The sequence below is a fragment of the Pogoniulus pusillus genome, chromosome 3, assembly GCF_015220805.1.
Source record: "Pogoniulus pusillus isolate bPogPus1 chromosome 3, bPogPus1.pri, whole genome shotgun sequence".
Classification (NCBI taxonomy): Eukaryota; Metazoa; Chordata; class Aves; order Piciformes; family Lybiidae; genus Pogoniulus; species Pogoniulus pusillus.
This window is the reverse complement of record NC_087266.1, coordinates 28,993,536-29,014,135: the sequence shown is the minus strand read 5'-3', so window position 1 is coordinate 29,014,135 and position 20,600 is coordinate 28,993,536. Positions and strand designations below refer to the sequence as shown.

The 20,600-nt window shown below is 39.1% G+C and overlaps 1 protein-coding gene and 1 long non-coding RNA gene across 3 annotated transcripts in view; one reads left to right on the top strand and one right to left on the bottom strand.

Annotated features, from left to right (window-relative positions):
- The window catches only part of LOC135191275 (uncharacterized), a 104,989-nt gene that overhangs the window by 33,220 nt on the left and 51,169 nt on the right, over positions 1–20,600 (top strand). The gene's annotated exons all lie outside the window — the stretch shown is intronic.
- Positions 115–19,675, bottom strand: LOC135193278 (complement C4-B-like). The gene is given in 19 exon segments (XM_064176880.1): positions 115–479; positions 870–1,070; positions 2,833–2,904; positions 3,251–3,377; positions 4,631–4,650; positions 5,553–5,664; positions 5,666–5,753; positions 7,058–7,224; positions 7,957–8,069; positions 8,986–9,095; positions 9,258–9,357; positions 9,360–9,379; positions 13,372–13,459; positions 14,629–14,711; positions 15,971–16,056; positions 16,357–16,427; positions 17,153–17,336; positions 17,995–18,187; positions 19,599–19,675. Coding segments are annotated over 19 exon segments (2,277 nt in total).

The window sequence follows — 20,600 nt, the reverse complement described above, 5'->3', positions numbered from 1 at the left end:
GAGTCCCCGAGCGGAGTGGGAGCTCAGCTTGCCCCTCCTTGTCCTCTAGGGACACAGCCAAGGCCGTGCAGTTGAGGGCCTGGGCGTCTTGCTCCGTGGCAGCCTGTCCTGTTGTCAACGTGGCAGCTCAACAGGCCTGTAGTCGGGGCCTGTGCGATGAGTCGTGGAGCCGTCTGTCCCCCTCTGTCCTTGTGCGTCCCCAGGAGCAGCCGGAGGTCCCTGTAAGCAGGTCCTAGGAGGCTGTTTTCGGCAGCTCTCAGGAGCGCTCCTTCCTGGGCCCTTAGAGGGTCGAGGTGGCTCCCTGGGCTCCTGAAGAGGAGTTGCTATGCTGCAGCCAGGAGGGCCGGCCCGTAAGCTGGGCGCAGTCTGGAGCCCGTGGCTCCGAAGGCGTTTTTGGGAGTGCCGAGGCGAGAGCGGCCGGCCTGTAAGTAGGGCTGTGCGTCCCGGTGCCCGGCGGAAGGTTGAAGGAGGGAACCGCCCTGTAATCAGGGTGGGTATGTCTGGCCCCAGGCTTTCAGAGGCATGTATTACCACCCCTTTCTGTGCTGCAGTGTTTGTGGCCTATAGTGGTGAAGGCAGGGGTCTACTGCTTCTCCATGAAGGCTGTTCTCGGTCAAACAGTGACTAGAACATTTCCTGTTTTTTCTCACCCCAGGAATTTATCTCACCCCACTCCCAACTTCACATGAAACAAGTATGAAGATGTTGCAACGTGCGGCTGCCTGGATGCTGCACTTTACTGAGGCTTGTTGTAATGTTGTTATGAAAACTTCCTCCCTTGTCCCACAGCATTAAATGCCTCTTAACCCTCTCTCCCCACCATATGAACGGTATTTTTCCATAGACAGTTGTATGCCACTGTTCTTTACATCGTGCCAAGCCCGCTCTTTTCCTCCTCTTCGCCTTTTTTCTGAGAGCTGTGGCTTTCTGACTGCAATCTTGGAAGGCGTATCTGCATTTGGGTGAGCCAGCCACCTTTGTTAGCCTTTTTGCACATGAAAACCTTATGGGATTTAATTTCATTCTGTCTGTGCAGCATTTCTGTAGGTTAGTGTTTTGATATCTGCTCGCTGCAATATAATTAGAACTCAGTACTGTAGGAGCAGCAATAACTATGTTCATCATGCTCATTCTCGTCATTCTCTAGTTAACATTAGTTGCTATTGCAACAGCCTTGTTGCAATTCAACCCAGTTGAAGAACTGAGGACCTGTTCTCCATCCTAAAAACAACCTACGAACACAAGAGTAAAGCATGGAATACTTATGTAATCCTGGATACTCTATTCTATGTGTTCTCTTCAAATTCAATCTATTATTTAAGAACACCTCCTTGGCAGATTGGAATTGGATATCTTGATCACAGAATCATAGAATGCATCAGGTTGGAAGGGAATCTTGAAGGTCACCTTGTCCAACCCCCTCTGTAGTGAGCAGGGACAGCCCCAACTAGATCAGGTTGCTCAGGGCACCGTCAAGTTTGACCTGGACTGTCTCCATAAACATCCCTATGCAACTTGTGTCAGTATTTCACCACTCTAATTGTAAAGAACTTCTTCCATATGTCCAACCTAAATCTACTCTGCTCCAGTTTAAAACCATTGCCCTTTGTCCTATCACTGTATGTCCTTCTAAACAGTCCTTCCACAGCTTTCCTATAGGTCCCACTCAGATATTGAAATGTCATTGTAAGGTCTCTCCAGACCTGCCTTCTCTCCAGGCTGAATGGCTCCAACTCTCTCAGCCTGTCTTCATAAGAAAGGTGCTCCAGACCTCTGATTACCTGAACCTGCTGCAGCAGTTTTATGACCCTCTTGTGCTGAGATTCCCATAGCCGGACACAGTACTGCAGGTGAGGTCTCATCAGAGCAAATTAGTGTCAGAATTACCTCTCTTGATTTGCTGGCCATGCATCTTTTGATGTAGCCCAGGATGAGATTGCCTTCTGGGCTAGAAGTGCACATTCTTGGCTGATGTCCAGCTTCTCATCCACCCGTACCCCCATGCCTTTTTTTGCAGGGCTGCTCTCAATCTCATCATCCTTCAGCCTGTATTGAAGATTGCCCTGACAGACATGCAGGACTTTGAACTCCACCTTATTGAACCTTATGAGATTCTTAGCCCACTTTTCCAATCTGTCTAGGTTCCTCTGAATGGCATCTCTTCCATCAGTCTTGTCAATCACACCAGTCAGCTTTGTATCATTAGCAAACTTGCTAAGGATGCACTCAGTCTTGCTATCTATGTCAGTGATGAAGCTATTGAGCATCACTGATCCCAGTATGGATCCCTGAAGGACAACACTTGATAGAAAAATCCATGGCTGCATCATCATTTTTTCATGAAGAGATTGATTTCAAAAGCAAAGAAGATCTCAGCTTCAAGACTTATGTATTTTGGCAAGGAAATATCAATTAATGCAAAGATACTTTAAAAAAAAAATGAACCATACTAGCACATTCATTGGAGCTCAAAATACAACATTTCATACAACATCAAAATGTCAACAACAAAAAGTAAAATCTCTAAAATATCTTCTAGCCATACAAACAATTTTGAAAAGCTTTAAAACCATAACATGACATAGAGAAGAAGTATTTAATATTTGGGGTTATAATGCAGTGATTTTTTTTCCATTTGCAGTCAGGCTATTTTTTTTGTTTGTTTTTTTTGAGTTGTTTTGATAGATAAGGTCATGTGGTATAGTATACACACTTGTGCTAAGTTATGTCACTTACTGCAAGAACAATCCCAGCACTGCTACCTGGATCTCAGCTAGGTCCCTTTACCTTCCCCTGGAAAGTCTTTCAGGCCACCCTGATGAGTAGACATACCAATTCCTGACATTTTCTTCTGAAAATCCAAAGATCTCTTCCACCTTCTACTAACCTGGAGACATTTATAGCCTGGGGACAGAAAAGTTTCATCATGATACTATGACAGCAGCTAAACCATTCAGGTAATTCATGGAAAAAAGTCTTAGGCCTTATCTCATTCACAGAATATCTATAGCTTGATGAGTTACCTTCCAGCCTTAGGCAATTGTTGTCTGCCACAGTTGACCTGGACACCAAAAGGACCAGCAGCCATGACCTGCCAGCACCCAGTGGAATAACAGAAAGAATAAAAATCCACAGCAAAGGAGATTTACATCATCACAAATAAACTGTTTCAAATTTTTAAGCAATCAGCCTCCTCAGATCTAGAGCGGTTTTGAACAAACATCTAATGTGAAGGTCCGACAGCAGTTACCTTCTCTCAAATTGGATTTAATCGTATCTGATAAAAAGGCCAAACCAACATCAGTTAAAACTTGAATGCTATTTGCACCACCACCTGGAGCACATCCAAGATCATATGAATTCATAGCATTAAATACCTGCCAAATAAATTAGTTGGATTGCGCACACTTTCAAAAGTGTTTTTTTTAATATATATTAAAAAAAATTATTGTAGCCTTTGACTCGCAGAAGCAAGACAAACTGGTGTCACAAGTTGCATTTGGAAATTGGGAGTAAAGCCAAGGGATGTTTTTAATTACAAACTTGTTGGCTGTAGCATGTAAATCCCCATATGAAATTTATCATTCATCTTAAGCAGATCCTAAATTGCAAAAGGAAAAACATGTTCAAGTTTAGCAAAGCTACGATTAAGCAATGAAGAGACACTACTTATATTTTGAGTCTCCCATTAGTCATGGAAAATTTTGGTTGACTGTTAGTCACAACAAAATATCACAGACTAGTCCTTAATTGACTTCAGTTCTGCTTTCATTATTCAGTTGCTTTCTTCACATTTTAACTATATTCATGGGCTGTCAACGGACTGGAAAACAGACACAGTGGTAGGACGGAACCAAATACCTTCAGCTTTCCTAAACACACAATGTATGAGCCTTGGAAAGAAATAAGGCCTGCTCTGAAATGCTCACTGTGCTTTTAGGTGATCAAAATTTGGGAGAGAGTCTTACCACTGAGCTCCAGCAGTGTCTCCCACCACCTTGCCACACATACTGTGCCTTCCCAGAGCCTGGCAACAGCAATTCCAATCCTGTGCTAAATCATCCTATGCAAATAAACTTCCTAACCTAAATTTAACTCCTAGGGATTGTTCCAATATACCAGAGTACTATTGAAAATAAGTGCGAACTGGTGGCCATCATGCTTACCATGCCAGGAAATTTAAGATGTCAAGGGAAATTAGGATGAAAGGAGAGAGAGAAAGGGATTAACCATAATTAACATTCAACACATTCATTTCTGGAGTGTATCCATGAACATATCTGTCCCTTTCAACAAGATAAATACTTTGCCTTCCTAGTTCCAGGCTGTGCAGGTTTGCTTCCTCAATTTTCCATCTATAGATCTGCTTTTAACACCTGATTTCAAGATGCTATTTAGGGCTGTAACAGTCAATGACTTCAGTAATCCTTCATGACACTGTCTGTTGGAAATAATGCTGACCTATCTGATAATTACCATTGGGTACAGGTAACATGCAACAATGGCAACATGTGTTGTTAATGAAATAAACAGTGGTTAACTCTTAAAGATATTCTCTGAGATATTCAAGGTCCCCTAGTATGCAACTAGGTTTTCTAGTTGCAGGGACAGACTCTTATGATCTACTCACAACAAAGTGTTCTCTAATAGCTGAAAAAAAAAGGGTATTTATGGGAATTAGATCAATAAAAGCAATATTTAATATTGCTTTATTATGAGTAAAGAATACAGATTGGAAAGAGTGGGAAAGAACAAGATCTGGATTAAGAGAAATCAAGTTACCACTGGTACCACAGGAGTTATCTGTCTAGTAATTCAGCTTTTAAGGCTGTCAGTTTACTATCTTTCAAAAAACCCCATATAATTGTTCAGACAATCATTACACCATACCATAGAAACCTATTTGCCCTAAAGCATATTAGAAACCATAGACTACAATATATTTATGTGTCCTTCTTCAAAAGAAAAAAAAATAGATTTGTATACTACATGTTCCCAAATACATGCAAATATGTAAAAATAACAGTAATAGAAATATTTTCTAGTAGGGACATTGGAGATCTCTAGTCTAACTGCCTGCTCTAAAATGAGCAATCACCAGTGTAAGATTAAGTCAGATGTGGCTTTCTCTAGGTGAGTGCTGAATGCTTCTAAGGATGACAATTCCCTGAACTGTCTGGGAAACCTCTTCCAATATTGCATATGTCACTAGTGAAGAGATTTTCCTAAAATTAGCTTTCTAGGCCATAATTTCTAGCATTTGTCCCTATGTTGCATGATACCATCTGGTACAGTTTGTTTTCATTAAGTCTGTAACTGCTCTTCAAGCAATTTTAGATTGCTGTTAGCTCACTTTTAGCCTTTTCACTGAACTGAACAAACTCACTTCTCTCAGTCTGTCTTGGCAGGTCAGGTGTACTAGGACACTAATCATCTCTGCTACTCTTTGCTGGACCCTTTCTAGTTATCTTATTCCTAATACATGGAAAAGTGTTCTAGGTTGCATAATTTCTCAAATATGTTACTGCCATTGCTACTATATTTTTTTTTACCATATAATAAAAAATAGTCGATGTTTCCACCACTGGAATGATGAATATCATTCAAGGTGATAAGTAAGTTATCTCCAGGTGTCACAATAGTATGTGGGATGCTTATACTGAGGGTAGTTCAGGGAAGCAGACTGGTATCTTTCAGCTCTGATGCTGGTTTCAGGTGATTCTAATTTTTCTTTTCCCTCTTCAGCCTTTACCTCTCAGGGATGAAAAGGACAGAGTGAGTAAAGTGTCCCTCAGGAGTCACTATAAATGGTAACTCTGAATTCATATCGTGCCTGCTTATTCAGAAACTGCTGAGGAATGCAATTATTTGCTGCTGAGACTTCATCATCAGAACCTGGCATCGAAAGACAGAATTTTAATTACTTTCTCATCCTATTTTGTCTTTTGCTGTGCTTGCACTCGGTATTTTTCATGTTTGGCTCTTTTGCAATGAAAATCAATGGCTCAAAATCACAGTGATTTTGTACTTAGGCAGCTTTATTCCCCTTTCATATTGTAATTGAATCCTCAGAGTGTCTACATGCAGACTACTGACTGCATTGCTTAGGAGCTTTTCCTTTGCCCTCTCCTCATCACTTTCTGTCACTTCTCATGGTGATATTCATTACATTTCAATCCTTAATGCCAGGAAGATATATATCTGAACCACAGAAAAGGCACTGCTACCACCAGTGCACATATTCCCAAGGCTCTGGTGTACAACAGTGTCCTTTACCTCAGTGAGACATATTGAAGGGCTGGTCTCTCTCTCACATATTTTACACAATCCCTCTCTAACCCCCTCTTTAGCCACTCTCTCTAACCCCTCTCTACACAATCAGGAAAAATCTGGTCAGATAGTGTAAGAAATCACTGTCTTGGGTTCAAATGCAAGTTCCCAGAGACTCTAATAAATTTAATAGACCCAATGACAATTTATAGAGTGCCCTCCCCTCTTCCCCTTCCTTTTCCCAAAGATATATATATAGAGAGAGAGGTAAGCACACCCAAATAAATCAATCTCACTCGATTTGGAAGTTAAAAAAGAAAAGTTTAACAATAACTTAGAAAGGTATTTGAGGTAGGGAAGTTTACGAAGGATAAGGAAGGGAAAACAGCAAAATACAAAAAGGGATGGATACAACCCGAGCAATGTGATGGTGTCTCTGCCTCGTGGCTGCCACGTGGTGTGCTGGTATGCAGTGTGTGTGTGTGTCGAGAGGGAGCGAAGAAAAGAGAAAGAGACAGGAAGCTCCTCTCTCTTTTATAGGACAGGAAGTGGGGGGAGTGGGCTAACCATCACCTGGAGTGTGGCCCACCCCTGGGGAGGGGCCAAGACCCCTAGGGTCAGGTTCAGGGTTATGCCCCCCTGGAGTGTTAACCCTATACAATCACTTTTCACTCTCTATGATAATTTAAGGAAAAAATATCATTTTTGCAATTGTCTGTCTCATAAGGCCTTATGAGTTCTTCTCAGCTCTGTTTTTGTAAATGTAGGTATTTGGGTTTTCTTTTCTGTTATTTGAATATTCTGAGCATCTCCAGGGATGTCAAACATAAAGGAGATTAGACCCTCTTTATTGGAAAGTTCAGTCTTCTTCAGTGGTAGTTTTCCAGGCAAGGCAACAGTACAAGTGACTGGTACAGAGGCAGCAGGAGAGCCATCAACCAATGTGACAGATGCCTGTTGGAAAAAACGTTTTTCTGTTACTTCAGGGAAATGTCTGTGTTTAAATAATGTCCAAGAACAAGCAGCAGTTATTTTTATAAACTGAAAAGTAATACAAAACTGGACAAATTGGTGTTTGTAAATTTGAGCCTTAAGAGAAGGGGGTGGCAATTGACTTAGTCTGGATTCCAGCTAAAGAAAATGTACCTATGAACACAGGTTAACAACTGCCACAGATTTTCACTTAGCATCTGTTAGATCTCAGCTGGTCCCAGAAGGAGCAATCTAATTATTATAAGGTAAAATTATTTCTTTAATTCTTTGGATGGTGTGAATTTAAAACCTCCAAAACTTAAACATCTGTTACTAAAAAAAAAAAGATGATGACAGTATCCCATTTTAATTTTCAGGATTTGAATTTGATATATTAAAATAACAACAAGGTTGTTATTTTAATACTTTGATATGTGGGTGAGGAATACTGCACATTTTTTTTATAAAACCTTTAAGCTGAACAGTACACAATAATTTCTGGAACAGATTACCAGCATTTTCTGGATTCAATTTCTCTGCCCAGGCTCTGTGTGTGCAGAAGGGTGACAAACGAGATGTGCAAACAGTAGCTTTGTGCTGGACCTACTTATGAAGGTCTCTGTCCTGCAGAGATCCCACTGGATCAGGTAAGGATTTTATAAATAGGGCAGATATATGTAGGCAAGTGGATGTAGTCAGCTTAATACTACATACCACAACAGAGAAGGGGGCTCCAGGCACAAAATACTTTTTGGTGCTAGACAGATCCACAGCATAAGGAGATTTCACAAGTTTCACATTGCTTAGTTCCTCTTTGATCTCACCACCTGTTAACATCAAAGAGTGCATGTTCCTAGGGGACAAATAACTATGTACTTGCGTATTACCATCACACCAACAGCTGAGGAAGCTGAGGTACAAAGCATGTTAAAATACCAACCCCAGCTAGTAACTTGGCATGTAGATGTGGCTGAGGTATGTGCTCAAACAAGATCTCAAAGGAAGAAGTAATGCATTTATGTTCATACAGGTGTCTGGTGGTGCTTCAGATGGACTAGGAAATGTAGACTCATAGAATCAAACAGGTTGGATCCAAGATCATCCAGTCCAACCTTTCACCCAGCCCTAGCCAATCAACTAGACCATGGCACTAAGTGCCTCAGGCTTTTCTTGAACGACTCCATCACCTCCCTGGACAGTCTATTCCAATGGCAAATCACTCTGTGAAGAACTTCCACCTAACATCCAGCCTAATGCCTCCCTCGGCACAGCTTCAGACTGTGTCCCCCCGTTCTGTTGCTGATTGCCTGGGGGAAGAGACTGACCCCCACCTGGCTACAGCCTCCCTTCAGGTAGGTGTAGACAGCAATGTCTCTCTATTTGTGAATAGCAGGTCAAAAATATCTTAGCTATCTTCACAGAGCTGTTTAAATTTGGACAGAGTGTGTGGGATAGTACTTACAGGAGACCTGATAACTTCTGGAGTAGCATGGAAGGTGACACAGGACTATGTAGGGCATTTAAAGTAGCACTGGACATTTGTGTTCAGGAATATGTATCCCACACCTGAGATTAAGTTTGTGCAAGGAGGGGATCAAATGGAAGACTGACATGAACTATATAATTAGAAGCCTTGCAGTAAAGATTGGTCGTTTTCAGTGAAGAATTTTACTTCAGAAGAGAAGATAAGATCAATCTAAATATTGCAAACTGTATTGACTAGGGAAGGCATAGTGTACTCACTTGCAGTTTCTACAGTGGTAGCAGCAACATATAAATGAAACCCTTACAGAGCGGAAATAGTCTTTCTTAATTTCTCTTCCAAAAGCAGTGTATTTCAAGTCACTGTTCCTCTTCCACTTTGAATCCGAAGCAAAAGTGAAAAAAATTCTGACAACCCTTTACTAGTTTGCTGCCTTTAGAATTAAAAGTTTGTTGCTCATAGCATAATTGTGGTGTTAGAGTGATCTGTATTTCTATAATTTCTGACCTGAGATAAATCAGAATAGTTTCACCGAAGCCCAGTACTTACTGATAGCTGTTGTTCCAGGCCTGGAAGAAAGACTTTTTTCTCATTTTCATCAATTATGCTGAATGTCACATATGCAACACCTGAATTGGTTTCCTATAAGAGTGTCTTTGGAAAGAAGAAAAGCGTCTTTGGAAAGAAGAAAAGTGAGGAGATGAATCATTATGTTAATAAAAGGCAGGAATAATTCTGACTAGTCATGCTGAAATTAAATTGGGATATCTGTAGGCATACCATCTGTAACAAGCAGCTTGAAAATTAAAAGGAATCCCACTTACTGGCAATTCAAACATGGAGAGTTTTATTGGTCTTTGTACAGATTTAAAGTGGAAAGATATCTATGGAGTAAATCAAATTAGCAAAATCCATGTGGAGGCATTAATCTAACAAAATTTACGTCAGAATAATTTGAACTTTGAGTTTGGGAGGTTTTATTTGCTTGTTTTGTTTTCTTCTGTTTTTTAAATAATGGGAAATCTAGTTGCACAGTGGAGTCTCACAAAACTCATCCGCTTCACAGGGAGCAAGGGAGGTACCCAATCTGTTTAGGCTGGATGAACAGCTGATTCCTTTGTATGAAACACTGCATGAGTAGGGCTTCTAAAACAGGGGGACTAATATGAAGTATTCAGTAGCTCCAGAGACAAATCTTATGTGATGAAATGTTAGTACCTGAATTGGAGACACCTCCACACTTCCCTCCCATATATGGATTTAGGCAGTATAGCATAGGGACCTCATAGAAGTGAAATAAGTGTCAGGTAGATATCTGGCCAGAACATCTCTGAGAACTCTGCATATGGGTCATGGAGAGAGATGATAGGGTATATTGTTGAATCTAACAGGCTCCTCACTGAAGGAAACTCTGGCAGATGGTATCCTCCTGAAGTACAGCATGTAATATGCTACATATGGCATGCCATGGGCAAGGTGGTGTTTTCTGCTTGTGGAAATCTCTCTTCATCTTAGCTCTGTAATGACGTTTTTGTTGATATTGTTAAACAAAGCCTCTTTCAAGTTGACCTGATCAGCAGCACTGATCTATATCAATGAAACTGAGAGGAAACTCTTGTGAAAACTGCTTAAAATGCAAGCACTAACCTGTTTAAAGATGCTCCTGCTAACTGCAGGGGGAGATGGACTAGATAATCTTTAAAGATCTCTTACAACCCAGTGCATTCTATGATTCTATGAACTAATAAACTGCAGGAAACAGGAGTCAGTATAGAGGTAGCTGTTCATTAGATGCATGCCCAGCTCAGAGAACTTGAATTATCAGAAATTTAATATTTTGATTTTGAAGAAAGTCAGGGAGAGCTGTGTAGCATTGCTAGGACCTTTTCCTACAGACAAAGAACAGTAACCAATTATTCAAGTTTGATTTTCACTCTTAAATACAATAACTCTGTGTGATCCTATTTGTGGCTTTCTGTTAAAGAATCATCCATGAGGTGCTGACTGTTTTTAAGGGGCTGATACTGTGTGCACAAATCTCTGCTGATGCATCAGAATTACCCAGAAGTAATTCTAAGCTTTTGTCTAGACAGGTAGAACAGAACAACATTTTCAGTGTTATTTAGATAATGCAGAGTAAATTACTTCAGGAGATAAATTTATTCTATATCAACTATTCAGTGTTGATATATACTACATCACAGATTCACAGATTAAATCGGGTTGGAAGAGACCCTCAAATGTCCATTCCCATTGCAGTCATCAGGGACATTTCTAGCTAGAGCAGGTTGCCCAGGTCCACATCAAGTCTGATCTTTAATGTCTCCGGGGACAGGTCTCCAACCATATCTCTAGGCAACCTGTTCTAGTATTTTAAATCTCTCATTGTAAAGAACTTTTTCCTTATGTCCAACATAAATATGTCCTGCTCTAGTTTAAAACTATTGCCCCTCATTCTATTGCTACAAGCCCTTCTATACAGTCCTTTCCCAGTTTTCCTGCAGGTCACTGTCAGATATTGAAATCTAGCTGTAAGGCCCTCCCAAAGCCTTCTCTTCTCTAGGCTGAAGAGCCCAAATTCTTTCATCCTGTCTTCATATGAGTGGTGGTCCAGACCTCTGATCATCTTTGTGGCCCTCCTCTGGACCTGCTTCAGTAAGTCCATGTTTCTCTTGTGTCTGGGACCCTAGAGCTGGACACAGTACTCCAGGTGAGGTCTCACCAGAGCAGAGTAGAGTAGCAGAACCACCTCCCTCAACCTGCTGGGCGTTCTTCTTTTGATGCAACCCAGAATGAGATTTGCTTTCTGGGGTGCAAATGTGCATTGTTGGCTCATGTCTAGGTAGCAGACATCCAGCAGTAGCCCCAGGTCCTTTTCTGCAGGATTGCTCTCAATTTCATTGTGCCCCAGTTTGCACTGATATATACTATGCAGTATTAACTATCCAGGTTGACAATACTCTAAAAACTTATGTTTAACAAGATTCATCCTATTCAATCTGATAATATTTGCTAATATTAATTTCTGGTGTAAAATTTAGGAATCCACAGAAACAAATACAATAAATCATGAGCGAAAAGATGACCATCTCCTCACTTCTTTGAAACTGAAAAGATATCTCCCAACTATGAGAGAAGGCTAGATACCTTGAACTCTTCCTACTCCACAAAATTTCTTCCTCTTCAGGGAAAAAAAAAGAAACAATGATAAGAAGGAGGTATTGAGTTCTAATTTAATCACAATAGGGACACTAAATCACAGAAATCACAAAATCACTGAAACATTCAGTCTGGAAAAGACCCTCAGGGCCACCAAGTCCAACCAATAACACTATTCTACAAAGTGCACCCCTAAACCATACTCCCAAGCATAACATCCAAATGACTTCTAAACACATCCAGGATTGGTGACTCAACCACCTCCTTGGGCAGCCCATTCCAATGCCTGACCACTCTTGCTGGGAAAATTTTTTTCCTAATATCCAGTCTAAACCTACCCAGTCACAGTTTGAGACCATTCCCTCTTGTTCTATTACTAATTACCTGTGAGAAGACTTTTCCACAATGCCCTTTCAGGTAGCTGTAGACAGCAATGAGGTCTCCCCTCAGCCTCATCTTCCTGAAACTGAACAGCCTTAGCCCCCCAGTTGCTATTCATAAGATTTAGTCTTCAGCTCAGATTTCTGACTTTTCAACCAGAAGTTTTATGACTTCAGAAATCATACATTTCTGTTCAAGTGTAGCATTAAGTATAATTTAGCCAATATCTAGTATACATTTTTTTCACATATTTTTTTCATCAATGCAGTAGCATTTTCCTACCTTTTTCTTTTTTTGTGCACTGAGTCATCTTTAAAACTTTTTTTTACATCTAACTGTAAATCAAATTTATAACACTTGAGGTAATGCCACACTGAACTATTTCTCTTCAGCGACTGACATGTAGATCTTGGACTTAAAAATCTTGTGTAATTATATCCTACCAAAGTAATCAAGTCTAGTTGAATGAGTGACAATTTCAGTGAAAAGAAAAACTTTCCTGTGTCTCCAGACTGCCATTTGATTTCTTCATCTTCCCAGTGTGCAAGGTGGCCAATGTATTTCTAGTTATTTTTGAGTTCTAGCTCAGAAATGCCTCATTAAATGTGCTGATTCACTTGGAAGCATTTCTGCATATAATCATTACTCTCAGTTAAGCACTACCTTATTACTTCCAAACTGCCCTGGATTTTGGGAAAAAAACGATACCCAAACTTGAATCTATCTCTACTTGAATTACATTAAATATAATTTAGAAAGATTCTAAAGCCTGATATGTTGCTAAAGCCAGAAAGTAAAAAGAAAAGCAGATAATCAGTTTGCTTGGACTCTCACCTAGCCACTCAGGGGAAGATATTAAATAGTCACCTTTTACTAGCAAGCCAAAACATTTGGAAAATCTTCTTCTGTTGCAAACATTACCACTTGGACCCAGGTAGCGTTTTATGCGGATGTCTTAAGTTAGTAGTGGAAACAGAGGGTATATAAGATTCAAATCAAATTCAAACACAGCCAGAAGCTAGTCAATCATTAAAGGCAAGAAAAAGGAAGAGGCTCCAAAGTTTATTATCTGTCTTCTAATACAGCACTGCTGTGAGAACACTTACTTTGCCTCGATATCAAACACAAAGGTTTCATTCCAGATGTGGTAGAATGGCTGAAGTGGGATGAGTTTAACTTCAAAAGATGGAAGTTCTGCATGAAAAAAAAAGAAAAGAAAGAAGACAAAAGGTTGTGACATAGGAGTTTCAAACATACTATCAAATCCTATCCTGTAGCAACGCTGATTGAGAGGATGAAGCAGTAATAAAAGGATGTTTTAGCCTAATGAGCTTCTGAAGAAAAATCTCCTGATCGTCTTCTCTTGTTATACTTTGCTTCGCATAGTGGAGTAGTCTTTGAGCACACAAAACTGATTTATTTGCAATGAATATAAAACAAAATATGATCTCTGACTGTAAAAGGGCATTAATTGCCTTGGGCTACCAGCCACCTTAAGTAAACCCACCCTGAGATGAGTCAAGCATGGGCATGAAGTCCTCAGTATTAGCTGTGTCACTCTGCAGTTCACTCCTATAGAGCCAAACTATTTTCTACTTGCTATATACAGCAAGAGTAACCTGCTGTTGCATATAGATCTTTGCAGAGGATGCCATAGTCTCCACTACTCTGTTATGTCCACTAGCTAAGGCAAACTCATTTTTGTTAGGATGAAATTTTCATATAATCCTGAGGTTTTCTTCTTCCTTTAAGAAAAAAAAAAAAAAAAGCAACTCAAACCCAAAGAACAATGCACAGTAAGTTTTACAGGAAAGCGTAATTTCAGTGCAAATCAAGTAATTTTTTTACCTTAAATTGTTACATTTCCAGATTTTTACTTTTTCCTGATTCACCTTACTTTTCTTTAATAAAGCTTCTCTGAGAACAAGTCTAATAAATATCCAAAATTAATTCCCCTGAAAAAAAAACCACAATAACCCCCAAACCAGGTAGCTGCTTTTTTATTGCCTTTTTTCCCCATTCCACTCATCAGTGAGAACATTAGCCAGAATTACAATAACTTTAAATTGGAGTTCATCTCCATTTGTTTTTCTGCACTAGGAGAGCTTTTCAAAAGAAAAGATGTTTTGTGAAAAATGTTTAACTTATTATGTCTGTATAAAAGTTGTTTGGTTTTTTTTTTTCAAATATAAGTGGAAGGTGCACAAAACCAGAGTTCTCCTTCTGTGATCAGAGCTAACATTGAAATGCTCTGAATCTTGTCCTTACTAGGTAACTATAGCCAGGTTTAATCACAGCAGTTTATCTATTAACAGATAGTGATGACTTTGTATATTTTTAATATAAATTATATATTTTCTTACCATAACTTTTAATTTCAAGTTCAGCAGAAACATTAGACATTTTGTATTGATGAAACTAGGCTTTGATTTTCCAAGTTCCAGGCCTAAAGTTCAGATTCAGCAGGAAAAAAAAAATTACAATTCCTCAGATATTTTATGATGCTAAGTATTTAAATTATCACTAAATGTTAATATTTTCCTTGTTTTGATCTCATCCCAAACTAATATATTAATAGATTTTTCTTTGGTGGAAGGTTCCAGCAACATATTTCCAAATATCCTGTGAAGTACTCAAAAAGACTTTATGAGGAACTGCAAAGTAAAGAATTTGCAAACAACATATAACAAGGACTGCCTTTGAAAAGCTCTCATAAATAGACACTAATCATATATTTCCTATAGCTATCTTCACTGTGATGACAAAAAGAATCTAGCATGCCAGACCACACTAAATATTAAGTAAATATTTGACTGTGCGAAATCAGTGGTAATTGATTACACTTTGCAAACTAAGCCCTTAAGCCCTTACAGAAGTACTGTCCTGAATGCAGTTACATGGTTGAGCACATGTTTAATTAGTTTCCTAAAGTGTTCCTTTCTAGGATAAATGTTGCTAATTGCCAGTATAATATTAATGTTAAATTCTGAACTCATCTCTCCAAGATGAGGTTCTTAACGGTAAAGATATATTAACCATAGGCTCAATCTCTCCTTCATGGTGAGAGAAAAATATTTTTGAAAGTTAATTCAAGCAATTCAGAAGATAAAAACTCTTAATGACTTAAACAGGTAATGTAGATGAATGTAGATGCTTTGATCATGCTAGTAAGGGATGGGGTTAGTTCTCCTCAATTTAGATATTACACTCTGAGGTCTTTCATCTGTGTATGTCCCCTTAGATTCCTTCACAGCCACTGGAGAAAAACAGTGTGAGACATGGTACATCTCACCCTAACACAGGCATATAAAGCAGATCAGAAGAATCACAGCCTAAGTATGTGGCTTTCTCTCTAGTGTCAGAGAAGCGAGTGTGGAGTAACTAGCTCAGATGTAGACCCCTGGATAGCAAGAGTCTCCAGAGCTACCATGCTTGACTTCCTGTTACCACAAGCTGACAGTACTCCTTGGTGCTTCTCAAGTGTGATCAGAACAAAACTTTCTGCTTTAGAGTGCATCTCCCATTCTGGAAAAATGCTAAAGCAGTAAATACAATCAGAAATGAAGAAAAGAGGATAAGAGGGGAGCAGAGCAGAGAGGTTGGAAAGAAAGGACAAGACTTGTTTTTAACTTGAAGATATTTCTGCTCCAAGAGACATTTTTATGTGTGAAGTGTTTCAATGCATGAGGCATAGCAGTAACATACTCAGCAATGTCAGGTATTTCAAAGCTATCACCGAATGCTGTTTTTATTTTCTGGTCTGACTTTTTAACCAACACTCCTTTCGAATTCTGTTAAGAGAGAAAATAAACATAAAATGATGCACCAGATGTCAAACATCCATATCCAAAAGCTCCAGTTCATATACTAGTTCTAAGGAAGAGAAAAACACTATGCTTACTTTCCCACTTGAATATTAATCTTCTGTTTCCCTCCATGCTCCTGGTACTGGCCAAAAATTATCAGAGATGTCTCACAACAAGTAAACACTGATTTCTGGAGAGGAGCTATAGTTTGAGATCTTTTGTGGATTGTTTTCAGAGTTCTGTGCTGGAGAAGCACTCATGAACAGAGTTTTTTTAAATACTTACCAGCACAGCAACAGTAACTGTGTCATCTGCTGGCCTCATAGCATTATCCAGAATGAAGATCCTGTATTTTACTGTATAACAGAAGAATAATTTTGTTCACATATTTATTTCTGCCCTTTCCAGAGTGTAATATCTATATACTCTAATTTGAGTTACTGAATTTATGAGAAAACATAATAAAAAGAAGTTGAAAAAGTTCAAAGACAGAATTGCATTCTTCCAGAGGTTTTACTTGTTACATTACCAACAGACAACATTTGAAGCAGATTATGTAAAATGCTCAGGGAGCTTCACTCACTTTTGTATTTCTTCTGCAGCCAAGGCATGAAGCCAAACTCAAGAGCTTTTTTGACTCCCTTCTCTTGTTACTTAATTAAATAGTTAAGTAATAAAGCAGACTTCTTTTTAAAGCACAAATGATATTACTGCAGTTGTTTCAAGCAGAAGCAATGGGAAGTTTCTGCAGATTTCTCACAATTTTGCTTTCCAAAGGAAAGTTATTCATCTTTTTGAACATAGAAGGGCAGATTTTGTCTGGCTCCCATTAGAAGGGAGAATAACATTCTAACTCTGGTAGCATTTCTACATAGGTTGCTGCAATGTGTAGTGTAGACTCTGCAGAAGCCTTGGCTGCAGAAAGCAAGTTTAAATTCTGGACTGGTTGGTCAGTACAGAGATAGCTGGGGTTAAAGGAGAAGGATATACAGTGGGAAGGATCAAGGCATTATCACTTGTTTCATTCATGTGCTTGTAACATCTACATTCAACACCTAAAATGCATCATTTGTACTGTAACCTTTGGAACTTGGTGTGTATATAGGGTTATCTGTCTGGATGAAAATGTAGCCTTTCTTGGAAGACAGGAGCATGCGAGTGCTTTGAGTTGTCTCCTTATATAGTTCCCTGCTTTCAGTGACTAGCAGAACATATGGCTGACTACTCTTCTTGAACAGATCTTGCGTCAGAGCTCCTGGTGTGACCTGAAGAGGATAAGACGAAAAAAAAACGGAAAGTCAGATACAAACCTACTAGCTTCAGAGCCACATGGCTGAGGCCCCAAAACAGCTGAAGTGCTTCAATAATACTATTACTCTTGTTCAACAAAAGATACTCAATTTTGTCTTTCTTACTCGGTGAATATTTCTTTTTGTGTAGAAAAGCAAACTAATCCCTCATTTTATGACATAGAAATGCACATTCTTCTGTCCAATGGCAACAGGTCAAGCCCAATGTCTTTTCTTCAGTCTACATGGATGCAAAATTCCAGTTACCATGTACTTTGTTAACTGCAGTAGCATGCTGTAATCATTCTTGGTGCATGAAATTACAGCTTTACTTCATGCGCATTAATATGATGTTTGTATACATATTCAAAAGTGGTCTGGTTTGAAAGCTCAGCTTTCAGCTCTGGGAGTAATCAATCAGAGCTAAACTGACTGTTGCTGTGTGCTAGGGGCAGAAGATCACCTACAGTTACCACATTAGGCATTGTTTCCTAGCTTTTGGGGTAACTGGGATGCCACTGCCACTGAATTGGTGGTTTGTCATCTCTTTTTAGGGATCAGTGTAGTCTGTTCCAGACTACGTATTTTTCAGTACCATACTAAATAATTGACAGCACTATAATGCTATACTCACCACTACTTTTTTCAACTCCTGGTAATTGTTATTTTGGTTGAGATTAAAGATGATCCTCTCTGATAGGAACTGATCTTTTGTTTCATCTTTGATGTATGCAGTAACTTCCACAGGATGTTGTGCTCTGTGGACTTGAACCATTATTGTCTCCTGCGTGCCCAAATGCAGCACATTTGGGGCAGCAATAAGAAATCTAAACCAAAACAGAAACAGATTGTCCAGGATGCAGGCTGATTTTCCAACAATACAGGAATCTCCAAGCAATAAAAAAATTAAATGAAAACCCACACTCTCACATAATGGTTGCACTTGGTATTTCTGGAGATCACCTAGTCCACTCTCCTTGTTAGTCAGAAGTCTCAAGTTGATCATAACACTGTTTAACCTAACTTGTCCCCAAAGCGTGAACCAGCACAGTTGGGTCCTAAAAAAGAGCAATCTCTATAGATGGAAGAGAAAAACCCTGAAGTATGTCCAAGGGACTGTTAATGCTACTTATAGCCTAGTTTAGCTCAGGGAAAATTCTTTAAGCTCTTTTTTTCCTGGAAACAAAACTAAACCATTCATTATACTAATCTCAAATATGTATTTATGAATATCTATATTCCCGTAGCCTACACTGTCCATAATCTCAGCCAAAGACAAATCAGATTTGATCTCGACACAGCATGGTGATAATTTTCTGATATAATGTTCAGTTTCATGTACCTAGTGCATTCAGCACCTTGCATTTCTCACATCCAATTACCCCAGAGAAATCTCAGTCCCTGTCTTTAAGATTTTATTACAGATGGCAGAGCCTGTGTTTTACTGAAGATGAAATGTGTCTCAAGGTGCACCTTAGGTACTTCAATATCAAGTTTCTGTGGTGCTATAGTTTTCAGGCTGACTTGAACACTGGAGATCAGCACCAGACTGCAGGCAGAAATCTGCTCCTGGTTAAAACCCCAAGAAAAGAAATGAGTATTTATGGCTGAAGATAACCTGAAAGTTGAGCTTATATGAAGAGGGAGGAGAGTTTGATGTGACTGCCCAAATACCTCACTAAAGTTCTTCTGCAGCTATGGCAAGTACTATAATACGCTTGATCCTAGTGAAAACCAGGTCAGTTTGAAGGACCTTTAACATGTCTCACAAGTTTTGTCTAAGAGCTACATCTATTTCTTAAACCCAGAAATTTATCCAACTAGAAAACCCAATATCAACATTTACAGCTTTCCACTGGAGTACAAATACAGAAACATTTTGAAGCTCTTGCAAAAGGAAAACTTTAGCTTTCTCCAGAGCATAAATCAGCTACAGAAAGGATAGGTACTCTTTCCCAAGACTTTGCTATTCAATAAATGTCATAAATTAAAGATGAACAAGCATGAGTAACTGAATGAACATCATGCTTTAGTAGGAGATTTTTATTTATTGGCTACTGAATGGTGAGCTCCCTTAAAAGTACCTTAAAGAGGCAGTTTTAAATTTTTACCTATTTAATGTTACACAAAATTTTTAGTAATCCAGGAGACAGGGGTTGTGGATTATCTGTCAAGAGCATTAGCGTTTCCTACTTTCTCTTTGTTAGGAGTGAAGAATTAAAAATAAAATTTACTTATGATGGTACTTGCTGTGTGTTGGACAACAGCAAAATAACGTTCACCAAAAAAAAACAAAAACAAACCAGCCTTTCCATTGGAAAACTCTACAACATCTGCAAAAGAGAAGCACCAAACAGCTACTGTCAATCTACCCTTGAGGTGCAGGTTGTAAAAAATGGGCTGGTGGAACATTGCGGCAAAGAACATTACCTATCTCAGTTATTCATTAATAACTTGCAAAATTGTGCAACCAATAATGATGGACATTGTAGTGATGCACAACATGAGGAGAGATAGTCTGGACTAAGCCACAATTTTACATTTGATTATTCATTCATTCTCTTTCCAGTTTTAATATTTTCACATGATAACAGCTAAAAGTCATGTGCAGAGCACTTTCACAAACTGCAAAGGCAAGCCCCAAATCAGACAAGACACCATGGCTAAAAGAAAGATTGTAAAGCACTTCTAAATGGGGATAAATGCAGGTGACAGGCTCATTCTCTAGGCTGTTACTTACCTCTAGGTATCTCTGCAGTTCAACTAGTACAGGTGAGAGAAATCTTCTGGTTTAGATAGCACTAAGGAACTGTGCTGGAAATCTGCATGCACAACAGAGACCAAATCCCTAGTGCTTGAAGGCATTCATTTGCTTCAAGTTCAGTGGAAAGAAAATGGGTGTTTTGCTCTGAGCTACTCAGCCAAAGTTTCCTGTATGGTCAAGACAGAGGACTTTTCCAGAGGGTAACCAGTTTCATCTTAGCATAACCAGTTTTTATCAAAGGCAAATTAAAGAACAAATTGAAACTTTCATTTAGTTCCATTTTTGCAAGACTTAAGTGAGTTGTTGTTTCTCAAAGATAACTTTGTTGACTCGTGAGAATGGAGAAATGCCCATCTGATTTAAAGGAAGATCAAATCCCAGAAATGATCAAATGAGTGCTCAGAAGTTCTGGGGATAAACTGCCCTTTAATGCACCACATTTAAATCTGTGTCTTTCATTATAAACAGTCTCTTAT